Source organism: Hemicordylus capensis, chromosome 1 (assembly GCF_027244095.1).
Source record: "Hemicordylus capensis ecotype Gifberg chromosome 1, rHemCap1.1.pri, whole genome shotgun sequence".
Taxonomy (NCBI): Eukaryota; Metazoa; Chordata; class Lepidosauria; order Squamata; family Cordylidae; genus Hemicordylus; species Hemicordylus capensis.
Window position 1 is genome coordinate 160,550,506 of NC_069657.1, and position 20,789 is coordinate 160,571,294.

At 43.8% G+C, this 20,789-nt stretch overlaps 1 protein-coding gene across 6 annotated transcripts in view; it reads left to right on the forward strand.

Annotated features, from left to right (window-relative positions):
- The window catches only part of SEC22A (SEC22 homolog A, vesicle trafficking protein), a 37,928-nt gene that overhangs the window by 2,195 nt on the left and 14,944 nt on the right, over positions 1–20,789 (forward strand). For 2 of the 6 annotated variants that reach the window (XM_053244641.1, XM_053244646.1), the window contains exons 2-4: positions 12,617–12,820; positions 15,137–15,300; positions 16,636–16,830. In XM_053244641.1, the coding sequence (XP_053100616.1) occupies positions 12,639–12,820; positions 15,137–15,300; positions 16,636–16,830 (541 nt within the window). In that variant the 5' untranslated portion in view covers positions 12,617–12,638. Of the gene's footprint in view, positions 1–422; positions 767–8,673; positions 9,046–12,616; positions 12,821–15,136; positions 15,301–16,635; positions 16,831–20,789 lie in introns of those variants that run through there. The other 4 variants (XM_053244656.1, XR_008305950.1, XM_053244637.1 and 1 more) reach the window with 4 other exon arrangements.

A 20,789-nucleotide genomic window follows, 5' to 3' on the forward strand; every position in this document is an offset into this window, starting at 1 on the left:
TTCATGAAGAGCCAGCATGGTGTAGTGGTTAGAGTGCTGGACTAGGACTGAGGAGACCTGAGTTCAAATCCCCATTCAGCCATGATACTAGCTGGGTGACTCTGGGCCAGTCACTTCTCTCTCAGCCTAACCTACTTCACAGGGTTGTTGTGAAAAAGAAACTCAAGTATGTAGTACACTGCTCTGGGCTCCTTGGAGGAAGAGCGGGATATAAATGTAATAATAATAGTAATAATAATAATAATAATTTTGGTAGCTTTCATACCTTGCCCCACAAAATATCTTTTCAGCAGAGTCTGCAGAAATCTGTAATGGCTGCTAAATGAAGTTTCATTGAATGTTCTTCCCCTTAAAAGCAATCTAAGGGGCTCAAGTAACGGAACTGCTTTTTCTGTCCCTCTTGACAGTGTAACAGTTGCAGGAGGAAAAACCGAGTGGTTCACTTCAAATCTAAAAACTGCAAGAAAGGAAACTTGCCTCCATTTGACAGTATAGTTACTCATTCATTGGGTGTGCCACTGTGTGACTCTTAAACAACATTTTGAAAAGAATGGTTTTGTTGTTGTTTTGTGAGCTAGGGAAGAGACCTGGTGCAAAATGGATGTTATTGTTTCGACACAGATGATCCACCATGTTCTGAAATAAGGGTGTTTGTTTTTCTCTGGCTCATAGCCAGCGCTTCAGGATATCAGCAATTTTATCATCACAGCGCCTGGTTTTTATGGGGCCATGGTGTTCTGGAATGATGGCTATCTGATTACTCTGGGTAGGTCTGAGGGTTGGTATATTGTACTGACTTTATTTTTTTAGATTACAGTAGCATGAATTGAGCCTTTAAAATATCCTAATATCATATGTTGCATTGTAATTGATATAATGGGTTCTCTAGAGCAATAGCTTGATGAAATCTGTAACATTTGGTGTGTGTGTGTGTGTGTGTGTGTGTGTGTGAGAGAGAGAGAGAGAGAGAGAGAGAGAGAGAGAGAGAGAGAGCATAATCATGGTTGCCCCCTCCCACTGTTCCCCTTCCATGTGCCTAGTCTGCTCAACAGCTCCTGCCGCCTCCCTCCAGATGTAGTTATCACCATGTACCTCTTTTTCCCCATGTGCAGTTTTCCTGTGGAGGCTGTGAGGATAAAAGCTTACTTACAGTGTCAAAAGTGCAAGGCTGTATTGTGGAGACAGAGTACGGGGCTCTCTTTCAGCCTTTGAAGTACGGACACAGCCTAGAAATGTGAGAGTGACAGACCCACAAACACAGCTGGCACAGCCTAATGTAAATACAAGTCAGAGCTATGGCAGCTGCATGTGTGGTTATGTCTGTATGGCAGTGGGGATTTGCCTGGCAACTAGAAGATACTTTTTTCTTGCCATAGCCTACTTGGCAAGTAGCTAATTACAAGCCTGCTGTAATGTTAAGAATGGGTAGAACAGCAGAATAGTCCTGAGAGCAACTTTTTAGTGCAGATCTTTGCAGGTTGCTTTAAGAAAGGACTCAGTAAACAAACACAAACATATTGTTGTAGAAAAACTTATGTATACATCCACATAGGTGGTAAAACTTTAGCCAGACCACAGAGATGTATTGCTTTTTGCCAGTACTGGCTCTTCACTTGGCAGCCGTTATTTACCATCATGTTCCATAATCTCTATTGCATCTTTTCAAGCTGCCCACCCACATGACCCGATGAACTACACTGGTTGTTGTTTTGTTTCCAGGCAAAATGTGAGGTACTAATACCCATTATGGTCTAAGTGAGGGGTAGGCAACCTTTGCTCTCCTGCTGTTCGTGAACTACAGTTCCTGTCATCCCCAGGTACAATATATTGTGATTGGGGATTATGGGAGTTGTAGTTCAGAAACATCTAGAGAGCCACAGTTACCTACCCCTGGTCTAAGCATTCCTTCCCACATGCTGAGATCATGGGACAAAAGCCACTTGGTAATCTCACATCTTTCAGATTAGTGGCCACTGCCTAACGGTATTAAAAAATAAAATAAAAAATGTCCCCCAGTCTCTAGAATCAGTTATCAGGTAGATAAGACACATCCAGGAGACTGGTCCTTTTAATCTTCATGCAAGTCTATTATGCCCAAGGTGATGCTTTACCACTGACTCTGTGTTGGTTTTTAAATCTGTCCTTGTTTATAATTTTATCGGTGTACTTTTTTCCCCTTTAACTGCAACCCACTTTGGGAACAACTGTTGAAAAGGAGTCTATAAATTTGCCAAATAAATGCTTAAAGGGGCAGCTTCTGAAGACAACAGGGTAATATTCTTTTAAAAATATATCAAATAATAGCACATCATCTCACAGGCAAGTTTAGTCACAGGCATGTTCCATATTCACAGGCATGTTCCATATACTTCACTGCGTGATTTAATATCATCCCTTTCACTAATGATATGAGATGGGACTATGGCTAAATACAGATTTGTGCTTCTATTATATTGTAATGCATGGAAAACAGCTTGCAGGTTTTAGGGAGGCTTATCTTTTGAAAGAGCGACTAATTTGCCTTTTCATAAATAGGAGTTCAAAGAAAATGAATGTTGTTTGTTCAGGATTTAGGTGAAGATTTTGTACAATCTAGTCCTGTGGAGCTCTAACTACTTCTAGCTCCCTGGTATTTGCCGATTCTGGACTACAAAAACCTGTTGAGAGAAAATGAAATTCTGCATTGACTCCATAAGAAGCAGAAGAACTTAAAATCAATTAAAAACAACTATTTTTTTCTCATATAAGATTAGTGATGATGATAAAGCATCAGTATTGATTAATGGAAATCAGTAAGGAGGTATTTTGCAGTGTCAAGGAGGGGGATGGATATTTCTATGCAATTGGGTATTAAGACTGAACTTTTAAACAATTATGCTAGAATTAAGTAGTACACAGTTTGATAAGTGAAATGCTGGAACATAGTTGTGTTTATGTACTACAAGTCACATAAGCTGGCATATGTGCCATTAAGCCCTTCTAGCTCCATAAACGTCAGCAGGACTAATCTAGTTTAGTACTTGTGTTCTAGTGTTTTATAGATCATAATAATATTATGCTGCTTTTTTGTATCGCTTAATAATTTCCCTTTTGCGATTCTATAGTGTTTGTAAGCTTTACATTATTTTAGATTTCTAAATCAAATAAATGATTTTACAATGATTTTTTAATTATTTATTTGATTTTAAATTATAGTCTGTTTTACAGACTTTAAAGATGAAATGGTTGCTTAGGATATATGCCAGAGGAGGGTGTGTTCTTGCTTTTTGACCATGCTTTTTAACACATCTCCATTCTGAGGTCTCTTTTGAAGGTGCACTAAATGTATTTTGCATGACATGAAAATTCTGGAAGCATGACACAAAACAATGTTTGTGTGGGTTGCTAAATTCAGTAACACCCTCACCCATGCTACATACAGGTGACAGGGCTGGTTCTCTTTGGTGCTGGTTGTTGGGAATTCTCTCTGGTAGAGAAACCCTTTTCAATTATAGCAGAGTGCACAGAGGCACAACACAGCAGATTTAGTTAGGCATGCGTGTATGCTGAGAGTAAAGTAACTTGGAGCCAGTTCATAGTTTGAAATCAATATATAAGGCATTTATTAGAGAACTCCATTCTAGATAGGAAAGTGAGGAGATAGGATCTCTAATCTATCTATCTATCTGGATGCAGATGGATTCTGCATCTTCTCTGCACATATGGTGCAGGGAGAGGAGCTTGCTTGCATGTTGCAAGGTAGAAGGAACAGGAAGAGAAGAGAGAGGAAGTGTCCCTGAGATTATCAATTACATTCCAAAGGGATAGTGTCAGAGCAGTAGAGAAGGGATGACCAATGTCTTGACCCTCTAGCCCTCTGACTCACTAATCTGTCCTCCACTGTCTTTGAGACAAGAGACAGCGCAAAGTCCTTAACTTCCAACACTGGTACTGGTAACATAGAAACCTTATACAGTCTGCAACCATGAAGCAATGTCATGTTTCTCAGATATCTCCATTATTATTATTAAAGGAAAGATTGTGCCGTCAAGTCGGTGTCAACTCCTGGTGACCACAGAGCCATGTGGTATTCTTGGTAGAATACAGGCGTGGTTTACCATTGCCTTCTTCCCATGCAGTGTGAGATGATGCCTCTGCCGTTGTCACTGAAGTGAGCATCCGCCTCCAGCACCTTCCATTATTGCTGCTGCCCGATATAGGTGACTAAAAATATACATTTACTAGGCACAGTCTGGGAAGCACACTAGCGGGGATTTGAACTACAAGCCTCTTGCTCCCTAGGCAAGCTGCTTCCCCGCTGCACCACTGCAGCTGATATGATGATGATGATGATGATGATGATGATGATGATGAGTGCCTAAATTTTCTTGGTATATACTTAGATTAAAAAAGACACAGGGCCTGCAAGCTGGTTTACACTCTAATTAACAAGATACAAAAAGCAAAAAGGGACAGAAATGGAAGAAGAAGACAATCAAACTTAAGTGCCAACATTTTTGAGTTACATAATGAGCAGATGGGCGCTGAGGAGGCAGTTCAGGGAGAAGGAGAGCCAAATGTTGGCTGGTCCCAGGCAGGTTGATAGACTGGGCCATGCCGCTTCACACCTCTCTTTGCTGCAGCCAAGTGGAATTGCTGCTAATAGAAGCTCTACACTTGTGTTATGTTAAACGCATATACAATCTGTGTACCGTGCGTGCATGTACAATTAGTCACTTTATGTTCAGTGTGCTTGCAGCAGTACACTTCCTATCTGTACCCTGCATTTGAGAGGGTCTGTACCTGGGTTCATTTTGAAAGTGAACAAAAGTCCATTCATTCACACAGACAGACACCTGATCGCATGAACAACGCAATGCCTGCTTAGGGCTAGAGAGGATTCTGGAAGAGAGGGAATCAAATGGCAATTGGTTCCAGCTGAGCCCGTGGAGTGGGCTGTGCGCTCTCACCTCTGCTGACAAATGTCGGGCCTTCTCTGTGGCTGTCTTGGGACTCTGGAATCTGATCCCTGTTGAAATAAGAGCATCTCCTTCTCTGCTTGCTTTGAGGAAGACCCTCAAGATGTTCTTGTTTTCTCAGGCTTTTAACTGAAATTTTACAACTATTTAAAACTATGTAAAGTGTTTTTTATCTTCTAAGGATTTTAACAGTGTTAAAATTGTTTTACATTTAATGTGATTTTTAACTTTGTACACCGCCTAGAGATGCATGTATCAGGCTGTATATAAATATGATAGATAAATAAATGTGTGCCATAATGCTGAGGAATTCAGACAAAACTCATGTATTCAAATAGCTTCCACTTTTTTTGGTCTCTTTAGGATATTTGTCTTCTAATTTAGTTAAACAGGAAAATATTTCATAGTTATAAACAAAAAAGAGGAACAAAAATAGCTGTTTCATAATAGCCTGGTCTGGTGCAGACAAGAACATTGTCCAACCTCTAACCATGGTAAAGAGAAGAAGATTCCACAGTGTTCACACATTCCTTTCCCTCCCTTCATGCCCTCTTGCCTGAAAACTCCCCCTTCTCTTTCATTTTCAGAACTAACCATGCTGCAGTGGCCCAGTCTGCAGTTTGCATACACTTCTAACCATGCTGGCAAACTGGTTTGGACTTGGAAGCTAACCAGGTTACAAGTGGCTGTAACTATTGGGCAGCTTCAGTTGTCACGCACAACCTCTGTTAATGCTGAGCTTTGCACAACATTTTTCAGCTTTGGAAGGGGATGCTCCCCATCCCACCCCCATGCAAACATCTACTTCCTTTCTATTTTAGGAGAAGCTGAGATTGATTGTGACGTCTGAACCCACCACTCACGGCTTTTTTTAACCCACTTACTTCAGAAGATCCAAGCACTGAACCTGAGGGTTGAAGTGAATTTCGCAGCTCAGGTTTTCTGTAGCAAGTAGGTTAGAATAAGCCGATGTTGGTTACACCAATCTTTGCTTATCCTAACCTAGAAAGGAAGTAGATGCTCATGTGGGGATGGGAGGAGGGAGTGCATACTCCCAAGTCTAAGGGATGTCATGCAGAGTATTAATGAAACTGCTCTGGAGCATTGGCTATGCACTCCGTCCTGACTAACTTTGGACTGAGATGGGGAATCAGTGAATCTAGAGTGAGCAGTTAATAACAGAATAAATGTGTGCAAAGCTTCGGTCTTGAAAATTAATGGCAGAGAGTTAAAGTCAAAATACTATTAGGTTTCTAAAGGGTAATTAGGGGTACAAAAGGAAAAAATGATTAATAATGTAATATTAACTGATAGAGCTAGACCAATAAGACTAAATTGAAGCTCACAAAGAGGCATTTTAGCTTGAGATCTAAATTAAAACTTTCAAGGCTGGCCAGAGAAAACAGCTTTAAACTTTAATGAGAGCAAAAGAGTGTGGAGCATAGGTTGGTTAGTATACCTGAATCCTTCCTATGGTGTGTTGGACACTTCTTGCACAGCAGGTGCTGAGGGACCTCTCTCCAGGACCAAGCAGGAAAACAAAATGCAAGAGTGGAGATCCATCTGCCACTCGCGAGTCAGGAAGCCAGTCAAAGTCTAAAGGTGGTCTGATCTCAGGAGACCAGTTCCCTGATGCAGCCAAGTGTGCTGCACAGATTGGGCCTGGAGACAGGGCCAAACTGGAGCCTGGAAGCAGACATGAGGGCCAAGGCAGAGCCACATGGAATAGCTAATGCCCAGACACATGTACACGCTGCGGGTGAATTTGGAGAAGAACACTGTTTCATGGGGTCTGAGGTACAAATACTGACCACACCTCTTCGCTGAGAAGGGTGGTATCTGTGGTGGACAAAAGAATACATTTTGTCCTGTTCAATCCTAGGTGGCTGTGTTCTAGAACACAATGAAGTGGAAAGGCTTAGACAACCTATATGTAAAAATATTGAATAGGTGGACTCAGAGCTTATCTTGTTTCAGGAAGACCCTCCAGGTGGAAGATAGGTATTTCTGTAACATGAGCGCTTTTCTTGTGCTTCATGCAAACCATTAACGCATATGTTAGAGGGATGAGTCTGCTGCAATCTTATCGGTTCTTCCTGTAAAGGTGATTAGCTAGGAGGTTAATCTTTTGTGCCAACACCAGGAAGATTCTTGGCCACTCCTTTAGAGAGAGATAGGGAGCTTCTCCTTAACTTGGGGTCTACTCAGCATCCTCATTTGCGCTTGGACAGAGCGTAGAGCACATGGGGAATAGCTCCCCTTTCAGTCCCATGTTAGGCCTGACCTAGAGTTACCTTCCCATGCTACCTACTAAGCGACTTATCCTTGGGAGGTAGCCTGTGTAGGCAAATGGTGGGCCCGCAATCCTGTGGGTTCAGCTAGTCAAAATGGAAATTACAAGCCTGTAGTTCCAAGTCACATGTAGGGGTACTGCTGGGAGCTCCCAAACAGGCTATTCTCTTAACAAGGGCTTGGCATTAACAGACGTTCCATGCAACATCTGATGCTGCCTATTGTTTCACTCCATGTGTGGGTTTTAAAAGCATGTGTAGAGAAGTGTTTGGAGCCTCTGTGGTAAGAAAGGGCAGGCAGGAGTGAAGGTGGATGAATCAGGCAGATTTGCAACCAAGGCTGCAGAGCCCATACCAAAGACATCCGGAAGGGTTCCATTGGATAAGCTCCACAGTACTTACCGAGTTTTATGGCAGTATTTGAAAGAAACTAAAGTGTTTCTTAATTACCATTTGGGATATTTTACATAAGGCAGGCTGGTATGCATTTTAAAACGCTTATGAATTATTGCTACAGATATCTTCTGCATTATGAATGTTTTAATAAGCTCTTTCTGTTTTCAACATATTACAAAGTATCGTATATCTAATGGCTAGGAACAATATCTGGGACTAAATATATTCTAGCAGTGACATGGAATTTTGTTTTAGAGGAGGAGGATTTGCTACTGCTTTGTGTTCTCCCTCCTCTTTATGTACACTGAATTACTTCTAAAACTGCTAGCTGAATGCCACATGAAAAGAATTCCTATTTATCCAATCTCATGGCAGAAGCTGGACCTCAAAGAGATCCTTAGCAGGTGTGTCACTGGAAAAAGTACCAGAGAGGACTATATATATGCAGTCTGTTCCACTCCCTAGGTAGGAACCAGTGTTCTCTCTAATTTTTTTCATCTGTGTGGAATTAATTTTTTTCTGGGTGGTAGTATCAAGGCAGTGCGCGTGCATGCATTCTGAGTAGGGCGCTCCTGATTCAATCTGAGCAGGATCTAAAGTTAACTGAGCGGACATCAAAAAGCTTGAGTGAACACACATGCGCATGCCTTAGAGGGAACACTGGTAGGAACACTTGGGAAAAGAATTCCGGCAGCCTCAACATGAGACTGGAAGGATGGATATTGTGCAAATACAATTGTATTTGGGCGTTGTGTTCAGTTGGGGATGGGGACTAAGAGCTTGTCCATAGGCATCATGGGAAAATGGGTTTTGGAAAGGAAGGTGAAAGCAAAGAGAGGTAGCCCCAGATATGTGTTCATGAGGTGGTTCCAGACTTTAGAGACAGCAAGGAAGGAGGAGGAAAGACATTTAAGGCAGTAGGAAGCCTTTGGAGTACTGAGGTGGAGGTAAAGGAGTTGAAATATAATGGAAAACAAAGTCCAAAAGGGGGTGGGGCAGCGCTGTGGAGAGCTTTAAAAAGGACAAGGAATTTGTGTGTGATGGGAAAGGGATAGAGAAAGCCAGTGTAGGGATTTGAGGAAGAATGTCATGTAGGCTGAGCAACAAGGTGAATGGTTTTGCTGTGGATTTTTCAACAGAGGTGAAAGGACAGTTGCGACAAGGGAAGGCCAAAAAGAAATGTGCTGTAGTAGTCGAGGGAGGAAATGACTGGAGCATGAAGCAAAGTTTTAGTTGAAGGATAGAAGTGGAATGTTTGCAATATTGTATATGAAAAGCTACATAACAAGGGAGTGGAAGTCGAGGAGGAATCCTTTGTGTCTGGCTGACAGAGTGAATTGTGATGTGATCAATCACAAAAGTGACAACATCACAAAGTGGAAAATAATAAGGAGAGGAAGGTGAGTAGTCCTGGACATAATGTTCTGGTGAGATATTAAGACTTTTGGTGAGATATCCAGTTTCAGAGCTCAAGTGGTCTGAAATAAGTAGGTTAGCATAATCTACTTTTTCTAAACTAGAAAGGAAGTAGATGTTCATTTGGGGATGAGAATGAATGCTCCTTAGACCGAAGGATATTACACAGAGCTTGGTATTAACAGAGCTTCTGCAGAGTTTCTGAAGCCATCTATTGTTCCATCTGTGGATTTTTAAAAGCATTCAGGAGTGTTTTTGAGCTTCTGTGATGAGGCTCAAAATATCAGGCGGGCAGCTAGAATTGTGTGGCTGGATGAGTGGGAAAAAGTGGGTTGTAGAGAGGCAGATCTTGAAGGAGGTGGCACTAAAAGCCATGGGTTTCGCGGAGGTCAGCCAAGAAGTGTGTAGAGAGGGAATAGCAGGAAGCAGGTTCAAAACCTTGAAGAACTCTAATAGAGGAAGGGAAAGCAGAGGAGAAGCTTCCTTCAGCAGAAATTATTAATTAATTAATTATATACTACCTTACTTCAGAGGCCCCAGGCAGTTCAGGCAGTTCACAAAAAATAAACAAGAACAGCTATCAAGACAAGAATTAAAAATCTAACACATTAAAAAATTCCAGGAATTAAAAAATCCAAACAGCAATTAATTTTAAAAAATTCAAAAATTACAGCAATTAAAAATCTAAACAACAATTAAATTTAAAACACAGAAATTACTAAAAGCCTGGCCCAAAAATATTTTTAAAAAGTGTCTTAAGGGCTCCTTTGAAGGCTGATAAAGATGTTAAACCATGAATATCTGTAGCCGGCCTGCTCAATTTAACCCCCCAGCTGTTTTTTGACTACAAGTCCCATAATCCCCAGTCACAGTGGTCAATAGCCAGGGAGTATGGGAGTTGTAGGCCAGCATCTGCAGGAGGGCCAACGTTGAGCAGCCCTGGTCTATAGGGAGCGCATTCCACAGCCTAGGAGCGACTACAGAAAAGGCCTGCTCCCGAATCACCACCAGATGAGCTGGCGGTATATGGAGACAGACTTCTCTCATTGATCTTAATTTGCAGTGGGGATCATGTAGATTAGGAGGCGCTCCCCCGGGTAACCCATTCCTAAGCCATTTAGAGCTTTAAAAGTAATTACCAGCACTTTGTATTTTGCCCAGAAACCTATTGGCAGCCAATGCAACTGCTTTAAAACAGGCATAATATGCTCTCTCTGAGAAACCCCGGAGACCAGTCTAGCCGCTGCATTTTGAACCAACTGACATTTCCGAACCACATACAAAGTAGGGGTATGCACGGACCGGTCTGGGGCCATGCAAAAGGCTTCGGGACCGGTCCGGAATTTGGCTGGTCCGGTGGTCCGGCACTGGGGGGAGTGTCGCTTTAAGAGCGGGGGCGTAGTACTCCCCCCCCCCGCCGCTCTTTCCCCTCTGGCGCTGGACTTTGTTGAAACATTTTTGGGGCGGCAGAGTTCCTCCCTGCCGCCCCTGCCTCCGTCGTTGCCTGAAGAGCTCCCAAAGTTCCAAGGAGTAGAAGCTGGCGCGTGCCTGGCACCGCCGCCCGCGTGCATACTGCATACGTCACAATGACATCACAATGATGTATGCGGTGCGCGCGGCAGTGGCAATGGGCGCGCGTGCCGGGCGCATGCGCCCACCACCAGCTTCTACTCCTTGGAACTTTGGGAAGCTCTTCAGGCAACAACGGGGGTATAACCGATGAAGACTCTGTTGAGAAAATGATGTAAAATATCCACTCTCTGTGTCTTTGATGTTGTTTGTCTTCTCTTCCTCGGCTCTTTTGTGGGAGAGGAAGGGGGAAATACCTTGTTGATCAGCAGGAAGGGTTATGTACCCTGTCAGTTACCTAGAACTGGTTTTTTATGGACTGTTTCCGCAATCTTCTTTTGAAGCCTCTGGCCATCATTTCTGCATGTCTTTCTGGTTATTCATTATCCCTTTTTTCTTTTGGTATATCACTTGGTTGTGTAGATGACTGGAGTTTAATCTCTTCAGGTGTGCATTGCAGCTATATTTTAAGAGCCATTCTCCTCACATATCTTTCCCGTGCGCTCAGATGGCTCTGGGGCGGCACACATCAAATCTTAGTTACTCAGTTGCAAGAACAGAAATTTAGAGAAATGCAAAGCACACACACAAAGAAATATAAATTCCTGACATGAAGTCAGAAATACTCTTAGACTAAATTCCCACAGCCAAAGCCCTGGTTTCTGTTCCTTTGAACTCAACAAATTCCTGATGAGAATACCTCCTGCAATCCTGTCTTACAAGGATCTACAGTCATCTTGCTGCAGCAACCTCCATTGCTGCATGTCCTCCATCTCCCAGTACAGACTTCCTTTCTTCTTCCCAGAATTCCTCCTGCAGGGAATTCTTACCCATCTGGTGGACTGATTGGTTGAGCCCTGGAGTTCACCAGCCTGTCAGTCAAGACAAGGGTTCACTTCCTGTTAACCCTCTAGAGCAGGGGTTCTCAACCTTGGGTCCCCACATGTGGTTGGACTTCAACTCCCATAATCCCCAACCAAAGGCCATTGGGGCTGGGGATTATGGGAGTTGAAGTCCAATAACATCTGGGGACCCAAGGTTGAGAACCCCTGCTCTAGAGTGAGGGGAGACTGGTCACCACACTGGAATATCCCATCTCATGATTGTAACACATGTGTATGTGTACACACATCTAAGTTACAGTTAGGGAGATAGACAGTAACTGGCTCACGTCCTCACCAAGTTACTAAGTTTGCTTGTCCTATTAATTCCAATGGGAGTATTTGGTGCTAATTTCCTGAAGCCTGTCAGGCTGAGGGGAGTTTCAGCATGTAGCCGGCCAGTCAGGAGTAGAGGAGGAGGTCCTCACCCTCTCGCCCCTTCTGCAGCGGACACATACTGATAATGTGTCAGCTTCAAGCTAGTGACCCTCAGATGGGGAACAAATAGCGTGGCTGCAGTGTGAGGAGACAGGTGGGCTTGGATTACCCTCAGGAGCCCTTCAGGTAATCCTAGGGTATCCCTGTTTTAGTTCAGTGATGTGTCACAAATGACTTCCATTTGTGGACAGGTGTGCTAGTTCAGGTCTTGACAAGTTTTTTTGGAGCTAGGAGCCAGACAATGGACATTTCACAAAGTTCCTAAGCAGTGGACATTGTGTGGGGGAAGGTAAGTGGGCTTCTCTTTATCTACTTCACAGGTGAGATTCTTGGAACAGAAAAAAAAGGCTGCATGGGACAAATGAGGATGTTGGTAAATAACTCTTACCTCTGAATATCCAAACCTAGGGGCCCCAGTTAAATTTCAAGGTGCCACCATGCTCCTGGGATTTGTCAAGTCCATTGCTTGTAGACATTTTAGTGGGTTAGTTCTTTGGATTTTCTTGCAAGGCTTCCCTACCATTCCAGATTGTGGCTCTAGATGTATGTTGATGTGTAACAAGTCTGCAGCTGTCTTTCTGCAATAAATTGGCAGGTTCCATGTAACCTTGTGTGGGAAATGAGTGCAAAGGTTAATATGACTATACATTTTATGTTCTTGTTTTAGATTTTCTTTCAGTCTTCTGGCAATGTCCATGATCTTGTCTGCCTCCGTGGTTCGCGTGAGAGATGGACTCCCTCTATCTGCCTCTACCGATTTTGAGCAAAGTGTTGGTGTGCAGGAGTGCAGAAAGCACTTCAAAACCCTTGCAAAGAGACTTGCTCACCTTCCGGATAGATGCACGCTGCAAACAGGACAGTATAACATAAAGTAAGCCTCCTATGGAATTGGTATTCTTTCTGGTATGTTACTTTGCACTGTTGTTCCATGTAAAATTGCTGGCTGCTATAATGATCAGGAAGCAAAGCAATCCTTGCTTCTGAAAAAAATTGAAATTGGCATTTAACCCTGATGTGATTTCAAACGTATGAAAGTAGTTGTATTGTTTTAATGTGCTTTAGTGTTGCTAGGTACGAGTGTAGAACATCCAGATGGCAAATGTTGCGATACTTTCTCATCGTCATTTGCCAGGGGTGAGCCAACATGAATCCCAACCTAGCATTATACCATGCTTTTTGGAGGTAGTTATGGGATGCCATGATGTCACAGTATGTAAATGGAGGTAAGTATGCTGAGGAAAAAAAGGTGGAGGTGGTAGTGTGCCATTGTAGTGCCATATTTTAAGAGAACATCATCTTCACTATGAGCCCCATCGCCCACTGAGATCAGCTGGAGAGATTTATCTGCAGTTGCCACAAGCTCGCCTGCTGGCTTTCAGGGATGGGCCTTCTCTGTTGCCACTCTGAGACTCTGGAATGTGCTCCCTGCTGAAATAAGAGCCTCCCCATCTCTGACTACTTTTAAAAAGGCTCTAAAGACACATTTATTCACCCAAGCTTTTTCACTAGACTTGTGGTTTTAAATTGTTTTCAGGTTTTAATTTTTGTTTTAATTGTTCTTTGTTCCTATAAACCACTCAGACACAGAAGGTTGGGGCGGTGTAAATTTTTAAATAAATAAATAGTCCATGATGTCATTTTGCCCCATTAGCTGCTTCATCTTTTAATTTGTTTTGATGAGACCTTTTCTGTGTCTTCTGGGAGTGGTGAGCCACTGCTGCCTACATTTTTTCTTACTGATTTCAAGATACTTTGTGACATCAGTCATCCTGTGACAAGTTGTCATATATCCCTTGTCATTATTTTTGACATTGCATTATGACTTCTTTTTCTTTTAACAGTTTGAGTGATGAAAATGTTATAGTTGTAAAAATTGTAAAATTAATGTATTTTAAAAATGGAAGTCTATATGTAAATTTGCCTGTGATATAAAACCTGTACCTTGGTTGCCAAAGTGATTGCTGGTACAGACAATGTTGCTGGGTGGTTGTGGTTGTTTTTGTCCCACCAGCTGTGATAAAAACAGCATGCTTGCGTTCACACCATCTTGATTTGCCGTATGAATCTGGATTAACTTTTGAATTATTACATGTGCCAATGTTAATGGCCAAAAGGCCCAGTTGGATGATGTGATAAAATCTTCTCTGTGATAAAAAATGAGTTTAAGACCATTCCTATCCTTTTTTGGAATGGCTCTTTGGAAAAAGGTGGGGGAGGGTGAGTTCAACGGAACATAATGCATGTCTCTATAAATGAAGTTGCCCCTAGTGCAACTGGAGTTGTACAAGGAGAATAAATGTGAATTAATTCAGTGTACACAGATGCAAATGGGGGAAAAATGATATTTGCTATGCAAAATGGGATTATTGCTCTAATTAAGTGTATCATGTGCCTCTATGGCTTTGACCGCATAAATATACTTCCCTGGATAATCTTGATAAATCTCTGACGTTTTAAAATCTTGTTTTAAAAGGTAGAATGTCATGCCATTGTCTTTTTGAGTGTCACATGTTCAGCATGTATCTCAGATGGTTGTGGACTGATTCTTTAGAATTGCATAAGGAGATGATGGATTAATGCAGAATTTTAATAGAATGTTTAATAAATGAAGAGTATAAGCATATGCCAAATTTCAATTAGAAGTGGAGAAATTTTCCAGCCTCAGATGACTTCCCTTAATGCCTTCTTTGGATATTGATGAAAAACCATCCTTGCTAGAGAGTTACTTCATTATCTGGCTTGTAAAGATAATTCTGAAGAGCTATTCTTTTTCTTTTAGGAATAAAGCACGTGTTATGATATGCATAACCAGGATACAAAACATGTCCATGCTCTTCTTCCTTCGTATTTTTAGAGGGGCAGACCCCCATTATTCTGCTTTTGAGTGAATTGTAATGTTTGCCACAAATAAGACGTGTGCACACATGTACACATGCATGACATGAGGTAGGCAGTAACTGAGACCGTGTTGTTGTTTGATGGAAAGACAGTGCCTACAAGAAAATTCTCTCCTCCACCACCCCGCCCCAAAAACAATGTTAGCAATTTCCTGTGAATATTAATATACTCATTCTACCCATAGCCATTTCAGGGGGGTGGTTTATAGCATATAGAACCACTCTACTGAAGCTGTGAATGTATTCATCTAATTTTGGAATGTTAAAACTTTTTTTTTTTAAATATATAGTTTTATTAGTTCCCTGGGAGTGAGCTACATGATGCTGTGCACCGAAAATTATCCCAGTGTCCTGGCCTTCTGCTTCCTGGATGAACTTCAAAAGGAGTTCATCACCACGTACAACATGATGAAGACAAATACAGCTGTTAGACCTTACTGTTTCATCGAATTTGGTAGGATTAATTAGTTTAATATGCTGATATTAATATGTTCTCATATTCTGTTGGCAAGGAACTGGAGAACTGTGTGACTGCCATCTTTAGGGAAATGAAATTGAAGAGTACAGTATACCATGTTGATGAATAATCTTACCTGCTATAAGCAAGGGATCTATGGACAGTCCCACAAAGCTTCAGAACCCAGAATTGCTCAGAACGGCAGGGTCTTGGCATCTCGTAGTTCCTACTTTTACAGTTATTTTGCTCAGTACCCTATATTGTCTTGGGAAAGAAGTTGAGTGGACTCCTCTGCCACTGAAATTCTTAAAAATAAAAAAATCTAAAGTCTACATCTTGCCATAGTGTAAGCTAAATACATATATGAAGACTCCTCACTTGTCCAGCTGGGTTTGAGATTTTGGAAGAGAAGATATTTAATAATTTGAGGATTTTAAATGGACCTTTCCTCCCACCCCCATTCAGCCACATATCCTGCTAGCTGTTAAATGTATCAGTGATATGCCTTTATTTTGTTTGGGAAGTAAGTTGATAATTATGCATTTTGAGGAGAGGAGAACTGGTCTTGTGGTAGCAAGCATGACTTGTTCCCTTAGCTAAGCAGGGTCTGCCCTGTTTGCATATGAATGGGAGACTTACAGTGCTCACACATCACACGTCGCCCACACTCACACGTCTCCCAGAGATGAAAGTTTGGGGTGGTGTACAAATTTGATAAATAAATAAATAAAATAAATAAATATTCTCCTCAGGGGATGGAGCCACTCTGAGAAGAGCAGAAGGTTCCAAGTTCCCTCCCTGGCATCTACGAGATCAGGCTGAGAGAGATTCCTGCCTGCAATCTTGGAGAAGCCACTGCCAATCTGTGTAGACAATTCTAAGCTAGATGGACCAATGATCTGACTCAGTATATGGCAGCTTCCTATGTTCCTTTAATATTTTGTGTATCAAGGTATATTTTGGAAAACAGACTTTTGTTCAGAGCACACCCTTATTTTTGTAAGAATGTTTTCTGAATTATAAGAAAAGCTAAATCAAATACAATGCATTAATTATATTAGCTATACTTTCAGGCTTGCCAGTGCATGAGACATTAGTTTATTCATAATTAGATTTCTAAGGCTTAATTTTTTGGTGCTGCAAAATTAATTAGCCCATGATATATTAGTTATAAAGCAACAACAGGATTAAAATGTTCCAAGATGGATGTAAGAATTTTAAATAATGAATTTAAATGTTTGTATCTGAGACATATATTGCCCATAAAGCCATGGGGTCTCAAACGATTTCATTAACAAATGTCTATGGGGGTTTTGTTTTAATTTTACACAGATAATTTCATTCAGAGGACCAAGCAGAGATATAATAATCCACGGTCTCTGTCAACAAAGATAAACCTTGCTGATATGCAAACAGAAATCAGACTGAGACCACCTTATCAAATGTCTGTGTCTGAATTGGGTTCACCTAATGGATTTCCACACATGTCTCTTCCAGAATATCAAGGTACTGGAAAAATATCTACAGGTGAGTTTGTCTTCAGTGTAGTTCTCCTTGTATGATGCAATCATTGAGCCATTTACTTGCATGCTTCTTATCAATCTAAGAAGCTGCCAGATCTGATGGCTTGCTAAATTCTTTCTGCCTCGAAGTAGGAGGTCACGGCTCACAAAGGGTTAACTTCCACTCCTTGCTCCCAATAGACAGGAAATCTCAGGTGTTTTTTAAGTAGCTGAAGTCCGTCCTTCTTCTCCCAGCATGCTTAGGTGTGATTCCCCAGTTCCTTCCTGTCTTAGCTCCTGAATAGACGCACCTGGGCAGGCTCCTGCCCAGGACCATCCTTTCTACTCTTTTGGTGAGTTTTCCTTTCATTTACATGGATCTTTCTCAGGCGGAGGATACCCTACAGGGATCCCTTTCAGAGAGCACTGGGGAAGACCCAAGGGAAAGAAAGAAAAACCTCATAAGAGGTGCCACCATGCTCCTTCCCCTGAACCACATGGTCAGGGAAAGAGGAAAAAGAACTTTCCCAAAGGGAAGAAAAAGGAGAGCGAGGCTGGGGGGAGGAATCTGGCTACTCTGCCTGCTCTGCGGCAGAGTGAGAGGATTTTGGTTCAGACTGCCTGCAGCGATTCACTGCGGCAGCTGGGAGACCGGGGAACACACGTGGTTGGTGGGCCGGCTGGGGGGAGCTGGTCACTTCTCCCCCTCGCTTCCCCATGCCCATCCACACCAGGCTATTCCTGGGGAGAGGCTTCAGGCCCCCTCCCAGTCCACCCCTCCCCCAATTGCCCTCCACCTCCATTGCCTCCCCCCGCTGCACCTGCGGCGCTGATCACTGCCGCGGCCACTGCAGCTGGGTGGGCCGCCGCTGCTGGGGAGCCCGCATCCGCTGGGGAACCCACCGCCCTTGCGGCCGCCTCCGCCCTTGCGGCTGAGGCTGCCTCCATTACACCCACCATGGGGACCGCCGCCTCGGCAGAGCCCGCAGCCACGCAAGGAGGGCCCCTCACCGAGAGGACTGCCGCCTCGGAGGAGTCTGCCGCCATTGCGGCTACTCCCGTTCTTTCGGCCATTTCTGCCTTGGCGGCCGAGGCCTCTTCCAGTATGGCCATTTCTGTTTGGGCCGTCCCCCCTGCCGGGTCCGCCTCTGGAGCAGCTGCAGCTGAACGGCCCCCATTGGGCCCCGCGAGCGCAGCCATTCTGGCCTCCTCCATACTATCGGGGCAGCGTATCCAATGTCCAGGCAGACTGGCTCAGCTGCCAGACAGTGGACCAGTCGGAGTGGGCTCTCCATCCCGAGGTGTGCGTTCACATACAGCAATGCCTGGGGATCCCCAGGTGCATCCGTTGCGACCCTGTTTGCGATCCTTTGTGTCCCACAAACAGCGGGTGTAGTGGTTAGAGTGCTAGACTAGGGCTAGGACCGGGGAGACCCGAGTTCAAATCCCCATTCAGCCATAATACTTGCTGGACAACTCTGGGCCAGTCACTCTCTCACAGGTTGGCTGTGTCTCTCAGCCTAACCTACTTCACAGGGTTGTTGTGAGGAGAAACTCAAGTATGTAGTACACCGCTCTGGGCTCCTTGGAGGAAGAGCGGGATATAAATGTAGTAATAATGATAATAATAATAATAATAAGTGGGAGATAAAATGTTAATAATGATAATGATAGTAATGATGATGATGATAATAAAATTAATAAACAAGCTTCTCCACTTCTTCACGAGGTGCCGCCACCACCTTGCGGAGGGCATGGACGCACTCGACTCTCCTTAGCCGCAGGGTCTCCTGGATGACCTCACCTCGGTAGGTCGTCGTCCAAGGCTGATGGCACAACTCTGACAGAGAAGGGCACAGGTAATCTAGAGGCCCCACTCTAAGGCGACCATGGTTTGCCGGACTGGTACCCCTCTCTGTCGCGGCCTCAATGCCTCTACTGCAACAGCCGGACCTTCTTACCCAAGGGCTGTTGCTTCAGCCAGACTGGGCATGGCTCCACTACATGCCTGGAGTTAACCGCACGCTGTTAGCGAAGAGAGGGCTATTCCAGGACGGTGCAAGACACAATCTGGGCCACTAGGCGCCAAGCACCAATAGGAATTACCAGATGACTTGGGCCGTCTTCCTCAGAAAGGCCGTCTTAGATGGGCTAGGCATAATCAATCAATCAATCAATCAATAATTGAGATATGCTTGGCCAAAGTCCCCCAAGATCCAGCCTTCCCTTCCTACAGGCAGGCCTGGACCAGGGCCTGAGACCCATTACTCTGAAACAACAGACCTCAGCTTTGGTCCAGAGCCTGAGGAGAGCAGGGAGTATTCAACTCCACCCCCATCTCTCTTGTTTTTTCAAGGAGCTACCAATATCGCTCTTCCACTGACTCATCGCCTTTCTTCATGGAACTTCAATAAGGTCCTGAATGCCCTCACATGGGCCCCTTTTGAACCAATCTCGTCTATCCCGCTAAAGTAGCTATCCGACAAGGTCCTCTCCTAGTGATGATCACTCTGGCACACAGAGTATCAGAATCGGGGGGCGCTCTCGGTTCGAAGGGAGCTCTGCGTCTTCCAGCCAGACGTGGTGGTCCTTCAGACGTAGGGTCCTTTGACCCTACCTCGGTCAAAATAGAGAATTAAATATATTAACAAACTCAGTCTTCCAAGCCCATACATTCCCTTGTACGCAGTTGGCATTTCCTGGAGGGTTGCAGGGCCTGAGGTACCTACATTCAAAGGACAAAGGACCTAAGGCAGTCCGAGGCCCTCCGTGTGTCCCTCCATGTGGCTTCACAGGGCTCTAAGGCACCTAAGGTGACCTTAGCTCATTGGCCGAGGGCACACATCACCACAGCCTACCAAGCCCCGTCAACCCAGCTTCTATGGGGCATCATAGCACTCTCTACCACAGGGCAGCCACCTCGGTGGTTTTCACAGCACAGGCGCCGCTAGGGGAAATATGCCGGGCATCCACATGGCCTGCCATTTCTCCCTTTCTCAAGCACTACAAAATTGGGGGACGGGTGCTCCAGCAAGTGGGACAGAACTGATCCACTTCCCCCCATGGTAACTTATAACTGCTCTGTTAAGTCCCTTTGTGAGCCGTGACCTCTTCGAGGGAGAAAGAAACATTGGACCTACCGTGAAAGGTTCTTTCTCCTCTGAAGTAGGAGGTCACGCGGCCCACCCGTGGATCAGGGACTAGTGTGGTGTCAGGCCATGCCTCTCTGCGCCAACCTTCGGGACTAATTGTTCCGATGCTAATCTTGGAACAACCTCCGTTTTTACCTTGATTAATATCTCAGGGCTTCCGTCCTCTATCCTACTCCCTTTGCGTGCTAACCTCTAGTTCCACAACACTGTGGAGTTCCGCAGCCAAATCATCCAAACTGTGGAGTTCTGCAGCCAAATCATGAAATGCGACAGTTGGAACTGGGGAATCACACCTGAGCATGCTGGGAGAAGGGGGACGGACTTCAGCTACTTGAAAAACACCTGAGATTTCCTGTCTATTGGGAGCAAGGAGTGGAAGTTAACCCTTTGTGAGCCGTGACCTCCTACTTCAGAGGAGAAAGAACCCTTCACGGTAGGTCCAATGTTTCTTTCTCTGAATAAGAAATCACATAATAGGATACCCCGGTTGGTGCCATCAGCGAAGTGAACATTGAGGATGTGAGCATAAAACTCACAGCAAACTTGACCCCATTAGAGAATATGGTGCAGTAGGTAGAGTGCTGAGTTAGTCTTAGGCTTAGCTGTAGGAAACAGACAACTGTTCCAGACAAATATGAACTTTACTAAGTTGTAATGGCGATTGGCATCCCCCCACCTTTTAAAAACCTAATTCATTCTGTTAATTTTGATATGTTGGGTTTTGAATGGAAATGCATTTAAAATAGAAAGTTGTACTTAAAAAACAGAAGTTCTTATTCCGTTCTTCCCACCCCCAATCAGCTAATTCATAATTGCATGTTAAGCTGTGCTC